We start from the raw sequence: 24,149 nt of genomic DNA, 5'->3' as shown, positions 1-24,149 counted from the left end.
GGAGATAGTCAGTAGTATAAGGCTTCTCTGGAGAGAGCCCCAGTAAGGAAAAGAAATATAGTGGAAAACCAAGCGATCTAGTAATCAAGGAACAGATGTCTGAAAAAAGTAGAAGATAATTTTAGTTATTTGCATAATGCTGATGATGTATTTGCTCTTACAATTTTTACTGTGAACACAACAGACACGAATGCAGAAAGACCCACTGTTGATAAAGCTCAGCTACATCAGCCTGAACTTGTAATGGTTGCATTCTCAGTAATTATTCAATATATAAACACATTTTGACTTCTTCATTATGTTTCTAGTATAGTCATGCTGAGAATTTGCATATTGGAATAAACAGTCGAAGTAGAAATTACTTTAGCTTTACTTCTTTACATTACACTAGATGGCAGTCTAGTTGTTTGTTTGTTTTTTTAAATTTTGTGTGAAGGCAGGTTATATGTATTATCTGTGAATTTCATTTCAGAACAGTAAAAGAGATGTAACTTATCTGTGGGAAAGGAGACAATATGTTGACTACTTTTGAGAATCATGGCTTTAGAGTTTCAAGCCCTCTCGCACCTCAGGACCTTTGCATACGTTATTGCTATCTCTGCCTGAAATGTTCTCCTCTGACTCTCTTATTGATCTGCCAAACTCCTAAACTTTCAGGTCTCAGCTAAAATATCACTGACTTGCCAGTATAAGTCAGAACCCCTTCTTCTACACTTGCATGGCAACATGGTTTTTTTTTCATGGCACTTACAACTAATGTCACACTAAAGGAAACGATTCATTTAGTTTTTGTTAGTGCATTTAATATCTGGGTCCATGCCAGGTACAGGAAACATAGGAAATGTATGTCCTGTTTACCACTATGTCATTAACACCCAGTACGATGCCTGATGTGTAGTAGATGCTCAGTAAGTGCTGGTTAGGGGAATGAATGAAAATACAGAAAGATTAAGTTTTACGATTAAGCAGTCAAGATTACACAGCTAGTAAGTGGCCAAGTTCAGATCCTGACTTCTATAAGATTGATGCCCCAAATGACATCCCAGCCTGCCTCTCAAGTAAGCAGCACTGCAAACAGTGAAGTTAAATCAGTTTCTCTTCTGAAATATCACAAGGAAAACAAGATTGAATTGCCTTATTCCATGTTTCTCCTCTATTTCCCCTATTGTTAGATGTTATAATATAAGTAGAATTCTGTGGGTGCACCCCAAGCTGCTAGGTCCATGGCCAGCTTCCCTCCAGGTAGTTCCCTTACTTGGGACTCTTCTACAGCCTGGGCACATGCTAAAATTCTAGAAAAACCTTCAAGTGCCAAAATGTATAATCATGGAAAATATTTTTACCACCTTCATATTTATCCAACAAATCACCTCAAAGTTGGTCATTGGCCAGGTCAAGGATGTCCCAAGCCTCTCCCAAACCAGAACACAGCGTGCAGGGAGCTTGCTAATAGTACAACCACGTCCCACTGTGATATTCTGGTCAGTTCAGCCGTTGACTTGTTTGTGTGAACTGAGCCGTGAATTGTGGTTAGTAGGAGCCACAAGGAAATGGGGTCCACGAGACCCTGCACAGTTCTGGCCTTTTCTATGGCAGTTCCCCACTACACTATGGATTCCAAGGTGGCAACAGACAGAGGGGACAAGCACAGCTATTCTGGAATCACGCAGATGTGGACTTGAATTTTGGTCCCTTATGGTCCAGTGGGGTGAACTGAAAAACTAACTGAGCCTCAGTTTCCTCACTTAAAAATAGAGATAGAGTCCCCTGGGTGGCTCTGTCATTTGAGCATCTGACTCTTGGTTTCTGCTCAGGTCATGATCTTGTAGTCCTGGGATCGAGTCCCACATAGGGCTCTGCTCTCAGTGGGGAGTCTGCTTGAGATTCTCTCTCCCTCTGCCTCTGTCCCTCCTCCTATGCTCACCCATGCTCTCTCTCTTTCTCTCAAATAAATAAATAAATAAAAACCTAAAAAAAAAAATGAAGCTAGGGATTCCTGGGTGGCTCAGTGGGTTAAGCATCTGCCTTCAGCTCAGATCATGATCCCAGGGTCCTGGGATAGAACCCTGTGTATCAGGCTCCCTGCTCAGTGGGGAGCCTGCTTTTCCCTCCCCTACTCCCCTACTTGTACTCTGTCTCTCTCTTTCTGACAAATAAATAAATAAAATCTTTTAAAAAATTAGAAAAAATAATAAAAAATGGAGCTAATACTGACCTCTGACAGCATTTACTTTCCACACAGCTCACTTCGCGTTCACTCTCCCAATGTGCACATTTAGTAATGTTCCACATTCCTTCCTTATCCAAACCATGTCTTCTATTTTATCCAAAGGAGAGAGTGTGTATATAGGACTGGACACAATATTGGCAGATACATTTAGTGCCTAATAAGTGAAAGCCATAAATAAATAGTACTATCTCACATCCTGTCAACCCAAGAGACTTATGTGAACCTTGCATTCAATAAATATTTACTGATTTATTGTATAAAATAAATCAGATATAAATTCCAGTAAATTATGGATGTATAATCTGATCAGGAAAATCTTCAGTTGGATGGCTCCTGTGATCCAATATTTTTTGGAGAATGATGGAAACTGAAGGAGTTGCAGAAACGCTGAAATCAGGAAACTGTCCCAGTTCTTTTCAAGTAAATAAAGAAATTCAGTTTGGCCATCTATAGACCAACCAACTGATTTTTTTTTTTTTAAAGATTTTACTTATTTATTTGACAGACAGAGATCACAAGTAGGCAGAGAGGCAGGCAGGCAGAGAGAGAAGAGAAAGCAGGCTCCCTGGTAAGCAGAGAGCCCGAGGTGGGGCTCAATCCCAGAACCCTGGGATCATGACCTGAGCTGAAGGCAGAGGCTTTAACCCACTGAGCCACCCAGGCGCCACCTGATTTTTTTTTTTTAAAGATTTTGTTCATTTATTTGACAGAAAGAGATCACAAGTAGGCAGAGAAGCAGGCAGAGAAAGAGAGGAGGAAGCAGACTCCCTGCTGAGCAGAGAGCCTGATGTAGGGCTTGATCCGAGGATCCTGGGATCATGACTTGAACCGAAGGCAGAGGCTTTAACCCACTGAGTCACCCAGGCACCCCAACCAACTGATTTTTGACTGGGTTAATAATATATGGTTCAAGACACCAATGTGAAATATGAACATTTCAATGAATGGAATAAGAAAAGAGGAGAGTCATCATCCAGGAATAATTATACAAAGATCAGAATTAGAAACAGAGTTGTCTTCTGGGGTCTAGCTAGAATCACACAAGGCTGTGATTGCAGAGTGAGTTCAGGTCGGAAACGTCAGGACTCAGTTGTTCCAGTCAGGTCAGGGTACCAAAGAGGAATGCTATAGCTTTTGTGAACTTTGGAAGCCAGGATATAGAGCCATTACCTGAAGGCAATGCCGCATTTTGTGGGGACAGGCAACTGTAGCCCATGGAAGAAGAGCTTGTCTTTGCTGTGCATGAGCCACGTGGTATAAGTGGCAAGAAAAAGCAGGTGAGAAATTGGGCTGCATAACCTCTTGCTTATACTTGTGCAGATGGAACCTCTTTACTTCTGGTTGGTAATAATCAGACAAGTCCAAGTTGGAGTTCAAGCCTTAGATGAACAATGTGAACCGCAGGAGTCCTTCAGTTCCTTACATTCTAAGGATTCTGTAATATCGCGATCTATGTGAGACATGGCAAAACAGTCGTTCCCCACAAACTTATGAAAGACATTTGAAGAGGCACCTGGGTGGCTCAATGGGTTAAGCCTCTGCCTTCGGCTCAGGTCATGATCCCAGGGTCCTGGGATGGAGCCTTGCATGGGGCTCTCTGCTCAGCAGGGAGCCTGCTTCCTCCTCTCTCTCTGCCTGCCTCTCTGCCTACTTGTGATCTCTGTCAAATAAATGAATAAAATCTAAAAAAAAAAAACTTTAAGTTAAAGGAGACAAAGGTTAATGAGAAGGAGGTAGCTAGTCAGATGTAGGCAGAATGCAGTCTTCTGCTGGGTGAGAACGAAAGTCGAGAACAGTCTTTATGTCACGTTGCTGATGGGGGAAATATTTGGAATTCCTTTTCTGTTCCCCCAAAATGCATATTCTTTGGCTAGTTCAATGATAATGATTGAGTTAATCAATAGTGTGTTTGAACCAAGGTCATAAAATAAAAGGTTGCCCCTCAGCCTTTTGAACAGAGGTAAACCGGAAACCTTAGTAAGGATGAGTAGAATTGCTTTTTGCCTCAGTTTGACAAGTTTGCATGCATAAGACGGCATCACGGTGCAAAATATATTTCTTACTGTACATCCTGTATATGTATTTTTCAAAAAACTTCTGAAAAATTAGGGGTGTCTGGCTGGCTCAGTCACTGAAGCATGCAACCCTTGATCTCAGGGTTGTGAGTTCAAGCCCCATGGGGGCAGAGAGCTTATTTAAAAATTTTTGAAAAATTCTAATAGGAAAATCAGATAGAGCCCTTCTAATGAAAAATTAGCAAGCCAATGGAGTGGTGCACTTCTTATAGGAAGACTTACGTGGGACACATAGGAAGAAGAAAGTGAGGTTCACTTACACGCTGGGCCAGAGTACTCAACACTATATTTCTTTTTGCCTTGCTTTTGTAGTTTAGCATTTGTCTAAATACACTGCTGAGCAATAATACTTATTTTTACTTATTTATTTTCTATATATTTATAAAATAAATAAATAAATAATGTAAAATAAATGCTTATTTATTTTCTATTTTAAATATAAAATAAGATATATTTTATATTTATATAATATAGTGTCCTTTCAAAATTATATTACATAGAGCAGTGTGATAATCCTATTTTATATAACAACAACAACAACCCCACGATCTCTGGTTTTCATTTCTAGTCCTGATGTTGGCTGATTTCAAGACTCCCTGGACCTCGGTATCTTCATATGCTCCCTTTTACACAAAATGACAAAATGAGGGCTAGGAGAAAAGAAGTCTGAATGTCTTTAGTTTTAAAATTCTATTTTTTTGATTTAGTGAAAAAGTAGATATTTCTGTCTCTCAGTACTTTCTGGGTATTTGGACCATGAGATCAAACAAACAAACAAAAAAAAATCATCGTCTTCCTTGCAGCAAAAATCCCAAGTGCAACAGGATTAAAATTCTTTGCTAGGAACGGAAAGTCCCTTGGGCCTTGACCTAGAAACCCCGACCTTAAACACAAAACCATTACCATCCATTGGTGATCATCTAAAAATCACTTTCTCTCATGCCCAAAGGGCTTGTCTCACTTTCTGTCCCACTGTCATCCTCCACGAATTTGCAGGACATGATTCTGCTTTGTCTCCTGCACTCTTTACAAATACATGTATATATAGATATATGTAGTCAGAAAATTATATCATGGAAATTCCTATTTCAATGGCTGCCTGGGCCACTGTTTGAGAATTCCTGAAAAATTTTCCTCTGGTCTAAGCCTTCAAGTCCTCTTGCAGAGCAGGAAAGACTCAGTCTGGCAAGAACCAGTAGAGGACTTCCAAAAAGAACAAACACACCTTGTGACTCACGAGAATGACTCAGGCACGGGCTCTGTGCCCCCTGTGTCACAGGTGATCCATCACCGACACCGTCAAAGGATGCCTGGCGGGTGGCCAGGTCTTCCGTGCGCTGGGAGGGAACCCTGCTCTTCTCTACATCTGCTGATTTCATGTCCTGGCACGGGAGGCACCTTCAGAAAGGGAAACCAGGACTGGACTGCCGTGAGAGCAGCAAGTACTGAGTGAGGACCTACCTACCGTGAGCAATGTGGCTCAGAGTGGCCCCTGCACTTGGCCATGGAGCTGTTCACCGGTCCCAGAGGAGTGCTCAAATGGGTGGGACAGACAATCAGTGCTCAGGGGTCCTGGGGGGTGGAGCTACTGTGTGGTCCGGGGCAATCAACAAAAATGCCACTCCTGAAACAGAAGTGCAGCTGAGCCTTGCACGGAGAGTGAGAACCCCGGAGACAGGGAAAGCAAAAGACGTTTCCAAAGTGGGGAAGGAGGCCCATGAAAGCGCAGAGGCAGGAATGCAGCGGCCTGTTAGCACCGATCAGGAACGAACTGTGAAATACTAACTTTGGAATCCACATGTCACATCTCCAAGTGTGACAAAAGAAACATTTCCTACCCAGGTCTCAAAAGTAACAGGATTCATATGGCAAATAGGTAAGAGTTGGCTTTTCCTCAGATCTGCACATTAGAAAATGGTGTCTTAGGGGCGCCTGGTTGGCTCAGTGGATTAAGCCGCTGCCTTCCGCTCAGGTCATGATCTCAGTGTCCTGGGATCGAGCCCTGCATCGGGCTCTTTGCTCAGCGGGAGCCTGCTTCGCTCTCTCTCTCTCTCTCAATCTGCCTGACTCTCTGCCTACTTGTGATCTCTCTCTCTGTGAAATAAATAAATAAAAATCTTAAAAAAGAAAATGGTGTCTTAGAAAATACTTGTCGTCCATTGTCTTACTGCCCATCACTTTCTTTGTGGTTCATATGTAATCCCAATTTCCCACATCTCTTTAATCTGTTTCTGGAGTTTCTGGAGTCAATTATAGAACTGGGTGAAGTTCAATCAAAGTCTTATTATTGTACTATGCAACACTGCTAAGACCTGTAGGGGAAAACAGAAAAGGCTAAGTAGGATTTCTATTTTTAAGAAACTTTGGTACAAAAGACAAAACATTGGCCTGTAAGACTATTAAATGAAATATTTGCTTCATATTACATACAAAATATAATATAGGAAGATGAACCACGAACAGTATTTTCATTTGAAGTTTATAGCTGGCATGGTCGACTTAGGTATATGTAAATCGTATGTTAATATGACCTATGACTCACCTGAGGACTGCCATCAACTGTTGCCCACTATGGGTACTGCGTTAGAAAAAGCATTAGACCTCAGAAGCGAGCTCTTGGCTTACCATGACATATGCGCAATGCCATATCTGTCCAGAGGAGGGCATCCTTTTCTAATTCTTCCACCTGGAAGGGGCACCTGTTCTTAATTCCTCCATCTAGAGGGGGCACCTTTCTCTCATTTGCTCAAAAGTCTCTGAAAGGTGAGTTGGGGGTCCTGATCCTCCTTTTTCATAGGAGTAGATATGGCTCTTGATGAAATACTTTGTAATTTACTCAACTGACTCAGTCTTGGGGATAAATAAATAAGCTGGAGAACGGATGGGGGGAGTTAATGAACATTCATTCTTTTGGACGTCATCATTGTATAAGCACCACTGTTCACACCATGCTTCACTGCACACACCTCAGTGGCGTTCCAATGAGAGAGGTGACTCAGCTTACCTCGTTCTCCTGGGGTCCCTGGCACGCCTGCATTTCCAGGGAAGCCTGGCGTCCCTGGGGGTCCTTGTTCACCAGGGGTTCCGGGTGACCCTGGTCTACCAGGTTCTCCAGGAGGCCCTTGGATGGTCCGGACTGATGAGGTCTGGCTGGGAATCTGGTTGAGGATGGCCGTGTACCTGGCCATGTGACCTGAGACACACAGGGCAGAGACATCCTTCAGTGAACTGTCACACACAGAAGGGAAAACCGACGGTATTATCTGTCAAGGCGCCGAACCATTCTGTTAGACAACCGCAAGAGGAAAAGCACACCCCTCTGAAATATGTTGATTTCCAACTTAAAAATGATGACATTTTACTTTGGATGATATGAACAGCTGGACTGTTTTCAAGGCGCATCTCAAGCGTCTGGAATGCCACAGCTCACATCAGCATCTCAGTAAACAGCATGGGCAGAAGTCATAAATTTGATCTTCGCCCCCAACATTTATCTGACCCCTAAACCCTCACCCAGCTGCCCCTTTTCTCTAGCAACAGCACCCCCCCAACTTATTTGTCTTTTTTCCAACCCACAAAGCCTGCTACACCCTCTTGCTCACAAACCCCCAGACAAGTGTTTTGTTTCAATTTGACTCTCTGTTGCCAAGACTTTTTGCAGGAACCTTTCCTTGGGTCCCAGCTGCAGATACTCCCACCAGCTTTACTTTTTAAAAAAATCTGGCTCTCCCTCCTATAATCCCTTAACTCAGTTATGCCTGGATGAACGTATTTTAATAAACAGAAGTACACATTGGTAAAGTGCTTGATACCATAACGCCTCAGTTTTCCGGCAACACCAGGAGCTAAGATTTTCCCACATGAGTGCGTTTTCTAGATGATAACCTATCCCTTTTCAAACCTGCAAATCTAAATAAAGAAGAGTAACCATTTTTAGAAGGATTATTTCTAAAATATATTCAATGCCTTCTTTTTTTTTTTTTTAAAGATTTTATTTTATTTATTTAACAGAGAGAAAAATCACAAATAGGCAGAGAGGCAGGCAGAGAGGCAGGCAGAGAGAGAGGGGGAAACAGACTCCCTGCTGAGCAGAGAGCCTGATGCAGGGCTCAATCCCAGGATCCTGAGATCATGACCTGAGCTGAAAGCAGAGGCTTAACCCACTGAGCCACCCAGGCACCCCATTCAATGCCTTCTTAAGCACAGGACCACCACTGAAACTGATTGACTCGGGGGGCATCTGTAGGCATGTCCACTATTGTCCGGGTGCAGTTGACATTTCCACATCTGCTTTTCTAGGTTCTTCCCCTGACAAGAGGACCCCTTTATCACTTATCTAGCTCTCATCACTATGGTCTAACACAGCTTCCCACTTCACCTTTCCTAGGGTAATTCTTCTGATCAGCTCTGGACTAAAAATAAGATTAATGGAGCATGTGAGGAATTAAATGCTAACCAGTCAATCAAGTTCTGAAGAGAATCCTAAGCAATGGAATAAGGAACCCAAAGGAACCTGAAGCAGCACATGGGAAGGGGGCTGAGGTGCCAGGCATAGTCCCCGGGAAGGTTGGGTCTTGCTCATTATGTTGTGTGCAAACTTTTCTACCTCTTCTCTCCCAGCTGCATCTACAAACAGGGCCTCCCTATTCTACAGGCTCCTGTCAGCTTCCTTGCATCACTCCCTGCTGGCTTCCATTTCCTCGAAGTCATTCACAAGAATCTGAGAACTCCCGAGTGAGGGGAAATGCAATTTTGAACTCTCAATTTTTAGGGCATGTCTTAAATGATCATGTATTTATATAAGATTTTTATTCTACAGTGGAATATGACAGCAACTATTGTGAGATCTCCCACATACTGTGGCCCATCAGTCCCATCTGGATTTAGCCCCTAGGCTTCCTTAAAATGATTTCCTGCTTGTTTACACTGTATACTTGAAATGAGAAACCTACAAAATAATCCAAGGTACAGGATAGCTTTGGATGTTTTCAGTGTTCAATTTAGCTTTCATGATGTTCAAGTTAGCTTTTATAATTTATTGTGTTTTTAAAGATCTCGTTTTGGCATGAAACTCGAATAGTTTTATTTAAAACTGGTCAATTCCCTGAGATGCACACATTTAATTTGGGCAATGTAATATAAATGAAATAAAGTTGAAACACAGGGAGCATTACTGTTATGTCGGAAGATGACAGCTTTGTACATGGTTTGCACAGCTTATGCCTTGATGAGAGCTCTCCCAAGCCGACATGCACCTTCACTCAGTGTCTTCCCAGAGATGAGATCAGGGTTTATCTACTATGCATGGGGTTTAGGAACCAGCCATTATGCCTTCTTTGACTCTTACGGGACTCCCAGACATTCCTGGGTTAAAAAAACGTAACCGTCCAAAGCTAAGACAGTCACTCGGGTAATGAAGGTGGAGTGCATGCTTCCAGAGTCTAAGGCTCTACCTGGAGCTAGACGAGGGATGGCAGGGTTTGACTATTTCATCTCTACCTGGGCTTAGATCTTTCTGGAATTGAACAAATTATTGGCAAAGGCCCACACTAGTAACCCTCTGGTTAGATTCCTGAGACAAAATGTCTGTGGGCCTGGGGGAAACCCGAAACGGGTGGGTATGCTAGTGAATGAACACAAACCAGTACTTGAAATACTGTGCTGCTGGCAAGTTCAAGTTGAAAGCGAAGACATGGGGCACTACATCTGAGACAAATGATGCACTATGTATTGGCTAACCAAATTTAAATAAATTTAAAAAAAAAGAATGAAGCAAAGAATCTTGGGCTAACCAAAAGAAAAGGATTTTAAAAAGCAGGTATTGATTGAAATCCAGTGAGTTGACAGAAAACACCATGAATCATCTTTTTGAAAGCAGCTTCTCATTCCTCAGTCTGGTAACTTTCATGCGCTGAGTACTTGAGGAAAAAAAACACTATCCACTTCAAGACAAGGAAGAATAAGAGATCTGATCTGGGCTGCTAAGTTAAATCTACATGGGCCAAAAGAAAGCTCTTGGACAGGTGCCGCAGAGGATGTGGGTGTCTGTGACAAGGATACAGGACTCCAGGGTGATCTGTGCTGACCTCTTACTTGGGTTAGTTACAACCACATGTAAAGCTTACATATCTGCACTGAGACCAAGTGTCTGTGGTGTTTTCCAGAGTCACTAACTTCTGGGCAAGGCAGATCCCGGTTTGGACAAGGGACAGAGAGTGACATTGGACACCGTGATGTACTTACTCTGGATGAGCTGTTCGCACACCTGACGCGCCACCGCTCGTACCATAGCTTGAGACTGCAGGTCCCCCTGAGTGAGAAGAAAGCATCCTCTAAGAACTGGCCGAAAGCCCAGCCCCATAGCCGTACTTCTGGCATGCCGCTCTGACTCGACCCCCTGTTCCCCACTCATTGGCTCCCCCAGCATAGGACTGGCCCCCACGGGGCAGGCGAGGAGGAAGCGATTTGACACTCATGGTGCGAGGTTCCTGGGAACCTGCATTAAATGACAAATCAAGTCTTTCTGGTCCCAGATTCTAAAAAAAATTTCATAGTTTTGACACAAACCCATATATGTTGCATACCCAACTAATAGCTCTTCGGAGCTTATAAAATCTATTACTTTCTCAGGCAGTGGCTTAGTTCATATTAGCAACAACTCCAAGGAAAGACGTTAAACCCATCTTATAGATGAATGGTTAAACACATTGCCCAAGGGTTCACAGAGGTGACTGGATGAGCCCAAAGTCACGGTTGCTTCTACCACAAGTGACAGCACAATTCTATGAGCTGCTGCACAATTTCTCAAAAGAGAGAGAAGCTCCCGAAAATAAACTGATTTAATTTCTCCAACTGGTTGCCTTCACTCTGCATCCGCCATCGGCTGCCAATGTCGGCCCATCAGGGAGAACACAAGCCCCATTCTACTACTTGGCATCTGCAGAGAGTTTTTCATGTTCTCAAGCCTTTTTATATCCATGATATAATTTTGTCATCAAATCCACTTCGGAGCTACTGGAGTTCGATTCTCTCCATTTTAACCTTAAAGAAAGGGCCCGAGGTCATCTAGCTGAATGGTAGCAGAGAGGCAACTAGAAACCAGCTCTCCTGACTTCTAGCCCATGGGGTGTCTTTCCACCTGACAGTGTGCCCGCAGTGCAGTGGGTTGAGGGGAGGGAGGAGAGAGGAAACGGAATCAGAGCGATTAACAGTCACGATGGTAAGTCATGATAGTAAAGAGCCATCCTGTCACAGGCTTATGCAACGAAAGGTGTGCAGCTGGTGGTGCCTGGTAAACAGAGCCAGAGGATACTCACTCTTTCTCCTCGCTCTCCCTTGGCTCCGGGGATACCCTATAAAAAATTAAAATTGTCAAGTTACTTGTAACACTGCCTTCAGCTGGCCGTAATGAGAGTGGATCTTTTCTTATTTTATTAAGATATTTTTCCTGGCTCTCACGGTTCTGCAGCAAAAATCGATACACAACAGAAATAAGCAAACAGCAAACAGAAGGAGCTCTTTTAAACTTTTTACTCCCCCAGCCTTTGAATACGTAGACACAGGAATTTTTCATGCAAAACTGAGATCAGGCAGCAATACTGCTTTGTGACGCCATTTCACCGAACAGGTCACTCACACCTTTCCGCCCTAAGCACCACTCCATGAATTGTACTCTACTGATGCTTCATGATTTATTTTACAAGCCTCTTTTGAATAGCTACATTGTTTCCATTTTTAAAAGATTATTTTTTGGAGAAAGTAAATGATCTTCCATCCTAAGGGTTCAGATAAGAGATGAGATTTGTGGAACCCTATACTTCCGCTTTCTGTCCATGTCACAGGACACAGTTCTTCTCCCTGATTCTCCCTGATAACGGGAACTTGTATTAATGCAAACTCTCAGCTGAATTATTATTTTGTTTTGTGGCTTAGCTACTCTTTGACCCGTAAAAAACCATATTATTACCGTAAAATTTTTTACTGAAGAAATAATGGAGATTTCAAGTGTTTCTGTAATGAAATTACACTAATAAGCAAAACATGTGTCTTCAGAGCATTTCATCTTTTTGTTTCAACTCTGAAGCAACATAACAGATTCTCCTGAATAACATTTTTAGAGCCTCTACTAAAAGGGTAGCAAATAGCCTTTACAGATGGAATTTACCCACATTGTCAGACGGTTCCCTGTTGTTACAATAAACTCAACAGCTCCCAACCAACTATCTTCTCCTGAATCTCTACTCAATTAACAGTCACCCAAATTCAAAATTCTGGTTTCACACCATTGGCGTGCAGGTAAATTTGCTTTCTGGAAAAATAAGATGCCCTGACTTGCAGAGTTTGCTGCTATTGGAGGTGTAAATCTATCTTCCGTGGTTGATTTCAAGCTACCCGTGTGCTGTCAATGAAGACAGAGTTGAGAAAGGAAGAGAAGCAGGTGCAAGCAGCTTGAGCCCACCACTGGTTCTGTCTTTCCTCTTCCCTGCATCGTGTGTGTCTATTCCACACACACACACACACGCACACGCACACACTTTCTTGGATTGCAATCTCTCATAGCCATTCCTTCTGTTCCATGACCCGATTCCCCACATAACCACGAGTCCTTCCTCAGAGACCACCAGCACTCAACCTAGAAAGCGCAGTGACTACAGAGTGACCACAGTTCTTCCTCTATTCGAATCACCTGATGATTCTTAGACATCCAAGTGACAAAGTTGGTTCTTCAACTCAAAATCTTTTGTTATTTAGCTCCAACCTCCCTATCTTCTACTCTTCAAAGTGATACTTTCACACTCCCATAGACCTGATGATCGACTCATAGACCTGATCTACTCAGTGTGTGAAAACATTTGAAATGTGAGAAAAATATTAAAGTATTTATAAACATAAATGTTATAAATTAAGTAGCATCAGTAGGAATATTCTAATCCAGCACTTAGTTCAACTACCAGTGATATGACACTGCATTTTTTAATTCTCCAATGTACTTAGTTACAAGTCAATGGATTTCTCTTCTATGTAGATGGTAAGATCTCTAAAACTGGAAGACATAACTTATATTACTTTGTATTTCTAGAACTACCTAGCCTGTTTCCTGCATAAAAGATTTACTCAAACATTCAACTAAGTCCAATATTAAATTGAAGTAGTCTTTATAAATCTAGGACTGCTGTCTACTTCCTCTGACCTTGAGCTTCCTTTTGTTCTGTTAATAAAGTGAGAAGAAAAATATTAACTGACTTCAACTTGAAGAATGAATCCACCCTTTAGTGTACCATAAGATAATTTTTCAAGATTACAAATGAGATCAATAATCAACAAAGCCGAAGAGAACATTGTTGAAAAATACATACACAAACATATAATAGTGGAATCTCAATGCTGGGTATATAGGCATTCACTCTAAATCCTTTGAATTTTGTTTGAAATTTTTCACACTAATATTTTGGGGAAAAAATAAATGAGATAGGATCTCTAAGCCACTTAAACTCTTGGAGCTTCTTTGTAAAATCAGGCCACTAAGTTAAATGGTCTCTGGGGTTCCTTACAAGGATAATGTGTTAGCATTTCATAATGTTATCATTTTTTGGAATGAGGTAGCACGTGGAACAGACTTTATGAAAAATACAAAGCTGGACTTGCCAGGGGAGAATCTTGAACTCTACAAAGAAAACATATGCTCTCTATAACTATTCTAAGCATGTAAATTCCATAGGCAGTCTATGTCTAGCTCACAAACTCCTGTCTCCCCAATTCCTAGGACTGTGTTTGGGCACGTGCTCAAAGATATGTTAGCCAAATGAATGAATGGCTGAATTTTACTGCAAGTCTGGATGGCAGCTTCATTTTAACTGCCTTGACTGAAAAAACGTTCTCAGGCATTCTAGACCATCAGAAAAAGAGTTGATTCTGTTAAAAAGTATCCAAGAGTTGATTCTGCTAGAAAGTATCCAATTTCCCTTATAAAAACTGTTTGCAAAAGTAAGATGTACAAGGCATCCTTCACTCACAATTCTTTAGAGATAAAGATGTACTGCCGTTGTCTTCCTCATGTCTTGGCTCTACAAGTGGCCAAATCCCCAAAGATGCAATAATGTTCCCTTGTAGGTCTAGCTGGAGAAAAGAGCTACTACTTATGCTACTATGAAATAAATCTTTAGTGGAAGCAGATTTTCAAGCATTAGATGCAAAACAAAACCCAAATCAGCAACAAAAATAAGTAAATCTTCCACATTTTTAATATATTCAGAAACTATTGGTAAATACTAGCAGTTTAACACTGAAGCTGCTTTTTATCATGTTCCAAGCACTGTTCTCAGTGTATCAACCCATTTAACTCTATCACAGCATTATCAGATTAATTAATTTATTTAATCCTTATAAGAATACCTATAAAGCAATCTAATTCATTCTTTCTGACAACCCCAGGAGATGCTATTTCCACTTTACACATAAGAAAAATGATTCCCCAAGAGGTGAAATAACTCATCCATGATCCCACAGTGAGGAAAAGGAAACTCTGGGACCAGAACCCAATCAGCTGGGCTCCAGAGCCCGTGATCTCCCCAGCAAAGTGTGCTTTTAGCAGAGTGAATGAGAACGCCATTCAACAATCCTGCCATCCAAGATCTTCAACTCCATTTCCTAGCTAAACAATAATAAAAAGGCAACCAGGAGTCCCTCCCCACTAACCCTAGCGGCTCAGAACTCAGTGTTAACCTGAGTCATTTCTTAAAAACAACTGATATCAAGTATTTTTTTCCTGAACCAATACACTATTTGACATCTCTATTCCTAGATATCATTTATTAAATATGCTTCCTTGGAATGTTTAAAACTTAGAAAAAGAAGTTAGAGGGCGAACCCAAGTGATAAGAAAAAGCACACAGTATCAGCCCCTTCTGGTACATAGAGATGGATGTATTTAATCCGACCTGAAATTCCTCAAACTCAGCCTCATGATGCTGGCTTTTTGGTAACTACAGGACACATATAGGAAGTCTCAGTGAAAGACCCATTTAGTAGAATATCTGTACAACAAGAAGTTATTTTTTATTCCAATGTCCCTAACATCTTTCCTTTGATTTTTGCAAAGTAAAACAAAAACAAAATAAAAATTCCTGAGCAAGGGCAGGTCCATAACTCCACCAAAGTACACTTAGAGGGAAAACACATATTCCCGTAGATGTGGGAAAGAAAAATGGCACATTTTCCTACAATTTTAGGAACCCTTGAAATGTAAAGAAATGAAACTACAGTAGCTACATTCATAAAGTCACAGAATTTTAATGCTGAGGGAAGAGGAATGATCTCATCATGGTCCAAGTCCTACATATTAAAGATGTCTGTTAACACAAATCAAAACATCCTAGCTCGGCTCTAAAGGTCTCCCACGTTAGACCACAGAGAGATAATCTTCTAATACTCCCTAGGACATCAGCCTAACTAGAATGCAAACATGCCTTCATTCTTTCTTTTTTTTAACGAAGACCTATTAAGAGCCCTCTATGAAACGGAGCTGGAAACTAGGAACAAAAACATGTGAGTACATGAGTATGATGACATTTCTGCCTTTGAGGAAGAGATCATTTCAGTGGAGGGCTGGACGTGGTCTCAGCCTGAGGAGGTGAGTGGCGCCTCACACAGGAAGGACCCAGCTTTAAAGAAAGACTAGCCAGAAACTCAGCCGGTGAGAAAGGAGGAGAAACCAGCTCAGATGAATGGAAGGATGTTCTGAAGCCTAAACAAGTGTGAAATGGTATAGTATGTGTTGGGTCAGCTCTACATAATTTTAGGTGACTCAACTCCAAAGAGACGGTGGGAGGCCAGTCGGAAGGTCAAGATAGGGACCATGATGAAGGGCCATATCTACCTGGCTTAATATTTGGGACCCATCCTCTGGCTACTGGGATCCAGTGAGGAGACTCAAGGCAGAGAATGACATATCAAAGATGTACTAGAAGGATCACTCAGCACCTGGGGAATGGACGGACCAGGGTGAAAGCAGAGGCAAGGGGGCCAGTTAGGGCTGGCCGTGATAAACTCTGTGAGAAAAGAAGAGAGGTCAGAATAAAATTGTGGCAGTGGCCATGATATAAGAGAAAGAGTTGAAAAATTCTAAAATGTATAAAAGATGGGGTGGTTTGTGTTTACTTTATGTCTTAACCACAACCTCCATCAATGCTCTCTTCCTGTCTTTGTGGGCAGAAATCACACCCACATCTCAAGATCCAAGCCAAATGCTGCCTCATTCGGGCACTATTCTCCCTAGCCCATCAGCTCAGGGTGTAGCTCCCTCTCTGTCTCTCTCTGTCTCTCAGTGGGGCTTTCATAGCAACTTCGTTGTCTTTCCCTCAAGACATTTCTCACATTCTGCCTTTTATTATACCTATTTATAGAAAAAACATTCTCTCTAGATTTTCCATGGATGTGGAAAAACATCTTGGTCATCTTTCATATCCCTAGGAACCCCTCTCCCCCATGTATCTGGGTCCATACCGTGGTTACCCAGCACATATTTTTAAATGAATGAATGGGGAAGCTGATGTCCTGAGAGCCTAGATAAATTGCTTAAAGGATGTGGCAGGCACAACTGGGTAAGGTCATAGCAGGGCCACCTCCAGAACCCAGGCATCCTGATTTCCAGTGCAGAGCTCTTTAAATGCTGGAGGGGACCCCTCTACTTGTGTCGATTTCAAGCTGAACCTATGGCCACTTCTTATACGAGCTTCATCACCATCCCCCATGCTGGAAGGGAGACCCTGCATTTCAGCCCAGTCTGCAACCTCAGGTAAGAATTATGAGTGCTACAGCCACAGATGCACGTTCCAGCCCGGGCAGCCGGTGGCTGATGGCAGATTGCAGGAAAGCACACGGTCCTGGCACTGCCCTAGGAAACACGTTGCTATTTTCAGTGGGGCTGTCTGTCTCTCTTGGTCTCTTTCCCTCCTGCCTTCCTAGACAGACATCCATGGGAAATCAATCAGGGCCCTACAACCAGGACACTGAGCCTGCTTTACTGGTCACGCCAGACTGGCGGCCAGCAGGCGTCCCGGCTGCTCACGTCCCAGAGTGATCAGGAAAGTCTGGGCTGGACAGTTTGGAGAACAACTGGCTTTGGAGAGGAGACCCAGAGCTCACAACTGGGGCAACACCCCGCCCCCCCCCCCCCAGTGCCTTTACACTACATGGCTTCTGTCTCTGATAAAACTGCTAGTGGCACGGGGATCCTCACGCACCAGCAAGCGCCCTTTTTCATTGATTTACAATAATTGAAGATAATATTATAAACAAGTACTTTGTTTCTGGGACAACGTTTATGGGCATTTTGGTGTGCCCCATATTTAGAGTCTATTTGAGAGCTCCATCCACCAGGTGGTAGGGCAGGGTGGGGTTCTACTTAGCTAATGTGTTCACCCTTCGTGCACCCCATTTCCTTCCCCTGAGGACCTCCGACAGCCAACTCTTCTTTCCCATTCCACTGTTCATGGATTTAGGATCAACCCAGCTTGGGGTAAGGGAGGCAAGTTCTAGGAGGGGTCCGCAAGAGGGCTGGGGATGAAAAGAGTGGCTCATGTACCCGTATGTTAGCTCACTGCCTCGTCAAATGAAAGCAGCTTTCGTTTTCTCTCATTCCATTTTGGGCGGCCTCCAAGCTTCTGAAGTCCTAAAATCTCTCATGGCTTTCTGAGAAACAGGTTTTGTATGCACAGGTCTCTGACACTGCTTTAAGCCCTGTTGAAATATTCCAGAGCTCTTGTTCCCAGGAGCACATTTTGGGAAGTGGACTGAAGCCTGGTAGCAGAGATGAGGTTTTCAAATCTCCTTTCCAGTAAGAAACAGCCTCAAGCCAAATGCATAGAGAAGTTTGCAGTAAAAGAGTGGTAGAGATAGGGCTGAGAGTGTGTGTACACGTATGCACGCACGCGTGCTTGTGTGTGATTACATGTGTGAGTGTACAGTATGTTTCCATGTGCATGACCATTCTCAGTAACATCACTGTGGTTTAAAAAAAGAGGTGCAGGGGTGCCTGGATGGCTCAATCATTAAGCATCTGCCTTCAGCTCAAGTCGTGATCCCAGGGTCCTGGGATCGAGCCCGGTGTTGGGTCTCTGCTCCGCGGGAAGCCTGCTTCTCCCTCTCCCACTCCCCCTGCTTGTGTTCTCTCTCTCGCTCTTTCTTTCTCTGTGTCAAGAAAGAAAGAAAGGAAGGAAATAAATAAATAAAAGAGGTGTGAAGACAAAGCAATAAAATCTTTTCCTGTGACCCATTACCAGCTGGATTTAAAAAGAGGAGATATGAAAGTGTTTTGAACAAGGACATTGTACTTGGAATGAGTATACTGTTTCGTAAAGTGGTTGCTGAGGAAAATATTCATTTGGGTGTGCAAGTAAGGACGTGCTGGCTCAAATCTGGAGGCATTTTCTATGTTCCTATCTTGAGAAAGGACCCTGAGGATGAGATCTTATTGCTGTGAGTTTTGAAAATAAAAAGTAATATGGCTTTCTGGGTGGTGAGAGGGAGAAGGTGTCCTTCCAAATGAGGACCAATGTTTCTGTTCTGTTTTGTTCACTGTGGTAGGGAGAAAAAGCATACCCTCCACCCCTCAAGAGTATCTATGCCCTCATCCCCAGAACCTATGAATATATCACCTTATGTGGCAAAGGGACTTTGCAAGTGTGACGTAGGCAAGCGTCTTGAGGTTCTCTAGGGCACTATCGAGGATTACCTGGTGGCCCACATACAATCATATAGGTCCTTAAAGCAAAGAATCTTTCTGGACTATGTCCAGAGGGAAATGTGATGATGGAAGAATGGCCAGAGAGATGAAACACCGCTGGCTTTGAAGATGGAAGTTGGCCATGAGCCGAAGAATGTGGGAAGTCTTTGGATGCTGGAGAAGACAAGGAAATAGTTTCTCTCCTAGAAGCTCCAGGAAGGAAATGCCAACCCCTTGATTTTAACCCAGTGAGACCATGTCAGACTTCTGATCTGCACAACTGTAAGTTAATACATTTGTGTAGTTTTGAGCCTCCAGGATTGCAGTAATGTGCTATATGCAGCCACAGAAATTTCACTCATGGATGCCTGGGTGACTCAGTTGGTTAAGCAACTGCCTTTGGCTCAGGTCATGATCCCGGAGCCCTGGGATCGAGTCCTGCCTCGGGATCCCAGCTCCACTGGGAGTCTGCTTCGCCCTCTGACCTTCTCCTCTCTCATGCTCTTTCTTATTGTCTCTCTCTCAAATAAATAAAATCTTTTTTTTTTTAAGATTTTATTTTTATTTATTTATTTGACAGAGAGAGATCACAAGTAGACAGAGAGGCAGGCAGAGAGAGAGGGAAGCAGGCTCCCAGCTGAGCAGAGAGCCCGATGCGGGACTCGATCCCAGGACCCTGAGATCATGACCTGAGCCGAAGGCAGCGGCTTAACCCACTGAGCCACCCAGGTGCCCCAATAAATAAAATCTTAAAAAAAATTTCACTCATTAACTTCTCCTACTTCATGCTTCAAATTTCACTCTTCTACAAATTCTTTACATGTCTGTGGTCATACATACATTTACATGTCTCCAGTTACTTTAAGGTATGGATCCAGGGTCAGTATATCACAGATAATGTCAGAATGCTGACTAATACCTACACCTAGAAGAAACAGCTTGAAAGTCACTGAAGACAACAGATGCTTTGGAGGCCACTTAATGCAACCTCCTCAACTTACAGATGAGGAAACTGACACAGATGTGCTCATTTCTTTCTCCCCCATCCTATCTCTACTGCTCCCACTGGTCACACTTGAACACACGGAGAGATGAGAAGCATAAAAATGGGAGGTCATTAGTTCTATTCACTGCCTTTCACTTACATTTATTTGCTTATGTGTGAGTTCGTGTTTGATAGGAAATCCTGTCTTTCTCGTAGAACTTAGAAAGAAAAATCTGTTCCCATTCTTACCCATCCTTGAATTTCTCAACTTTGTATTTTTTTTTTTTTTAACCAGGAGACAGGCCCAGTTAACACATAGCTGTTGTACCCAATCCTTGTAAAGATGACATTGAATTTACTTAGACAAACACAGAATATCAAACAATGAAAAAATATATAAACAGAAGCATAGCTGACTATTCCCTTTTGGGGCCATCTGTCTCTAGCCACGATATATGCACAGTCTGATCTCAAACCTTCCCCCGGGAGCTTCTCTGGTTTCCTTTATGGATGCCACAGAGTCTAGTAAGGAATAAACATTTTGTCCAACAGAGATGCTGGTAAATTTAAATAAGTTTAAATAAATAACATAAATAAGCCAAAGCCGACTGGCTACTGCTGCAATACTCACAGGTGGCCCCAGGGCACCTTGAGGTCCCATGCTTCCTGTGATCCCTGGGACTCCAGGGGCTCCGGGAATGCCCTAAGTAGACAGACAGGAAAACGGAGCAAAGGTGAGTACTCACACATTCTCATCGAAGACAGCCAGCTCTCAAGAAGGATTAACAAATACACACAGTGATGACTTCCCTCCCTCTCAACACCAAGATTTCAGGATCCATGGCTCATTCCTATTCCCAACTATCAAAAAGGCAGGAAAGACAAGTCAAGTGCAGTTCTTTCAAACTCAAGCCTTACCTAAGTTCAATATAAAAGCTAGATCATGCAGGGGATTGTAGGGACCGAGTGGCTTTGATAGAGTGATCAAGCCACATGGAAACTGTAGGGAGAGCTCTGCCCTAGAGAGGGAGTTGTTACCCTAGAGCAAAGATGGCTGCCCAGGTGAAAAGCTGAGCAAAAGAAAATTTCTCAAAAGAAATGAAATGCTTTAAATCCTAGTAGTTTGTGGAAATACTCACAATTGGCCCTGGTGGTCCTGGAGGGCCAGAGGACCCGTCCTTTCCAGGAAATCCCTGGAGAAAAGAAACACAATGTGTCAACTATGCAGTTGCTTTATTTATGTGGTTTTCAGAGTAAATGTGCCTAATACTATTTAATATTGGCGGGGGAGGGACAAGTCCTGTTGCTTGCTCTGGACTTCCAAGGATTCACTGCTTTTAAACTTCATGAGAATTGTTCCTGGCAACACTTTTGGGTCTGTTCGCTCTGTGAAATTGTCCAGTGTAAGAATTTTAGGTCCAAGACATGCCACTTACAGACTAAACAGGAACTTGTTTCCAGAAAGTGTTTTTTTTTTTTTTTTTTAATTAAACCAAGCATAACAAAGGAGAAGAAGATGAAGTCTTGGTAATTAATCAGACAAAAAAAAAAAAAGGAAAAGATGAGCTAGTGTCTTTCATGGCCTAGAGTCAGCGAGAGTTTGGGGGCAAGGACTACCTATCAAAGAAACCTACATTACAAATTACTACAAGTTCTGAAACAGCAACTCTTCAGCAAGTGCCTGCAGGAGACTGTGGGGGGGATTTCCTGTTGCAATGACAGAGTTTTGACTGCTGGGTCAGCTTGTTCAATGTGTGTCACCGCCAGCTTACAAATGAGTAGACGTTGGCTTCCCATTCCATGCCGCAAGAGTTTAAGGCAGAAAGCAAATTATATTCTTTCTAAAAATATCTTCCTAAATTATTGAATGTGGTGTTTTGTGAAAATATATAAGGAAGGGCTAGAATGGGTTACTCTTAAATGGTTATAGTTCTTAATTGTGGATGCTGGTCTTTGCAAGTAGTTAAAAATATGAAAGAGGTTCTTCAGTCTGAATTTTATAATAGGTTAATAAAATATGGACAAAAACATCGTCTTCTACTCCACCGAGAAGTGAACGTTTTATCCTGAGATTTGTCTCTTTTAGGAATAATCTATTTCCATCTCAAACCAATGCATCCAAGTCAAACCAACCCCTTTTTGCTCACTTGGGGCCTTTCTGAAATTTCTGCCACTCTTCCAGTGACCCCTGTTTTTTCCTCTGTCTTATCCATGAAATTATCTCCTTACAGCTCCTCATCCACATTCACATTATCCCTCCCTACCTCAAGGTGTCAGATAAGAGAGTAAACATGAGGTTGGAAGAAAAGAAATGGTATGTGAATGGGGAGAAAGGAATAAAAAGGGACATGAAGAGGGGTTGGGCTAAGTGTGTAGGAACAGCACTGGGCAGCAAAGCCCTCTCCAGCATGCTCTCAAACTGCAGTATACTGGCAAGTCTGAAAACCAGAAAAGGCTGATGATTCCAGATCTCACCAATGTTCATGATTTTCCTTTTCTGCCCAGGCACAGTGTGAGGCAAAGTTCCCAGCCTCCTGTTCCAGCAATCATGTTGGAACCACAGGACTGAATTCTGGCCAATGGAAAGGGGCCAGTTCTAGTCCTGGCTTTTGAAAATTTCCTGTGGGTAATCCTTCACTTTCTTCTCCCCTTTCGTAGCAACTTCAGAGCCCATGTGTTGAAGATTAAAGTCTCCCAAGATGGAGAGACCCCATGTTCCCCAAAGACCATATAGAGCAGAGACTAGACCTCCCTACGCCTCTCTCTATCCCGTTGACAGTATTCGGTTGTGAACCAACAATAGACTTTATTTTATTTTGCTGCATTAAACCACTGAGATTTTAGAATTGCTTGTTACAGCAGTTATCCTACACTAATATACAAGCTAGTTGGTTTTTTTGGGGTGGGTTGTTTGTATTTTTTACTACCACTTCTGTTTTTTTCATTTCAGACATTCAGTCAAAAATATTAAGTCAGAGGTTGCCTAGCTGGCTCAGTCAGGAGATTATGTGACTCTTGATCTTGGGGTCATGAGTTCAAGGCCCGTTTTGGGCTTAGAGCTTACTTTAAAAAAAAAAAAAAGGCAAAACAAAGTCAGAAGGCTGCAGTAATAGAGGCTGATACAGATTAAGTTACACACACACACACACACACACACACACACCCCTTTTTGGGGGATTTACTAACTAAACAGCAAAAATTGATGATGACCTAATCTGCAAGAAATTATTTTGCATTTTGTTTAAATACAGCGTCTTCGAGACGAGGCCATACAAAATCAGAACACGTGAGAGAGGAAGAGGGCTTGAGAACTGCAGTTCAATTTCTTCATGTTATAAAGGAGTAAAGCTGGGGCCCAACGGGGTTAGGGGAACTTACCATTTAAAAGCGTGGGGAGAATTAAACACATTTCTTAAAAAGGAATTTAAAAATCTGTGATTTCCTCAATAAAGTTCACGTAAGAAAAAAATGGATTCTGGGCACATAGCCCATAATTTAAGATGTTTTAGAAAGAACGTATTTTGGCTTCCTGCCCTAAAACTCTTCCAGCAGGGATGGGAAGCCCCCACGCACCCATGCACGACCCCCACACGACACACAGCCTACACGACACTCAGCCACCAGCACGGCAGCACGAGGCCGGCCCCAGGACACAGGGGCGATTGGTTTCACGGAAGGAACACATCGACGCCCCGCCCCCGAGTTGCGCGGAAGGAGATGGTAATGCTGCGATGCGCCCGAAGTCTCCGCCAGGCGCTGAAGGCCGCGCCTGTGAACCGTGCTGCATTCACCTGACTCCTACGCCCCACGTCAGACTCCCCTGGGAGGGAGGACAGGGAAATGCGCTCCCGTAACAGGAGCTAAATTGGGCGGAGGGGCCAGTGCTTTAGTGTGCTCCAAAGAGGGTACTAGACAAGACGTTTGTTCACTTCGTGTTCTTCTACCTACCAGAAGCTGAGAGGGCGGAAGCTATACTTGATTCCTTGTTGCATTCCTACTATTTCCCTAGCACACTGCTGGCACAAAATAGGTCCTAACACAATGTTTAATTTGAACAGCACTGGGGCTCCTGCAAGAAGGGCTCTGATTATCCTGTTGACTCAATAAGCGTCGGTCTCGGATAGTACTAGTCTGGAA

The 24,149-nt window shown here is 42.8% G+C and overlaps 1 protein-coding gene across 2 annotated transcripts in view; it reads right to left on the bottom strand.

The window, feature by feature from the left end:
* The window catches only part of COL14A1 (collagen type XIV alpha 1 chain), a 216,362-nt gene that overhangs the window by 15,988 nt on the left and 176,225 nt on the right, over positions 1–24,149 (bottom strand). For both annotated transcript variants that reach the window (XM_032316061.1, XM_032316062.1), the window contains exons 41-45: positions 21,152–21,205; positions 20,644–20,715; positions 11,622–11,657; positions 10,549–10,615; positions 7,310–7,498 (exon numbers count right to left, since the gene is read on the bottom strand). In XM_032316061.1, the coding sequence (XP_032171952.1) occupies positions 7,310–7,498; positions 10,549–10,615; positions 11,622–11,657; positions 20,644–20,715; positions 21,152–21,205 (418 nt within the window). The remainder of the gene's footprint in view (positions 1–7,309; positions 7,499–10,548; positions 10,616–11,621; positions 11,658–20,643; positions 20,716–21,151; positions 21,206–24,149) is intronic.

This window comes from Mustela erminea, chromosome 16, assembly GCF_009829155.1.
Source record: "Mustela erminea isolate mMusErm1 chromosome 16, mMusErm1.Pri, whole genome shotgun sequence".
NCBI lineage: Eukaryota > Metazoa > Chordata > Mammalia > Carnivora > Mustelidae > Mustela > Mustela erminea.
This window is presented reverse-complemented; position numbering and strand designations above follow the sequence as displayed.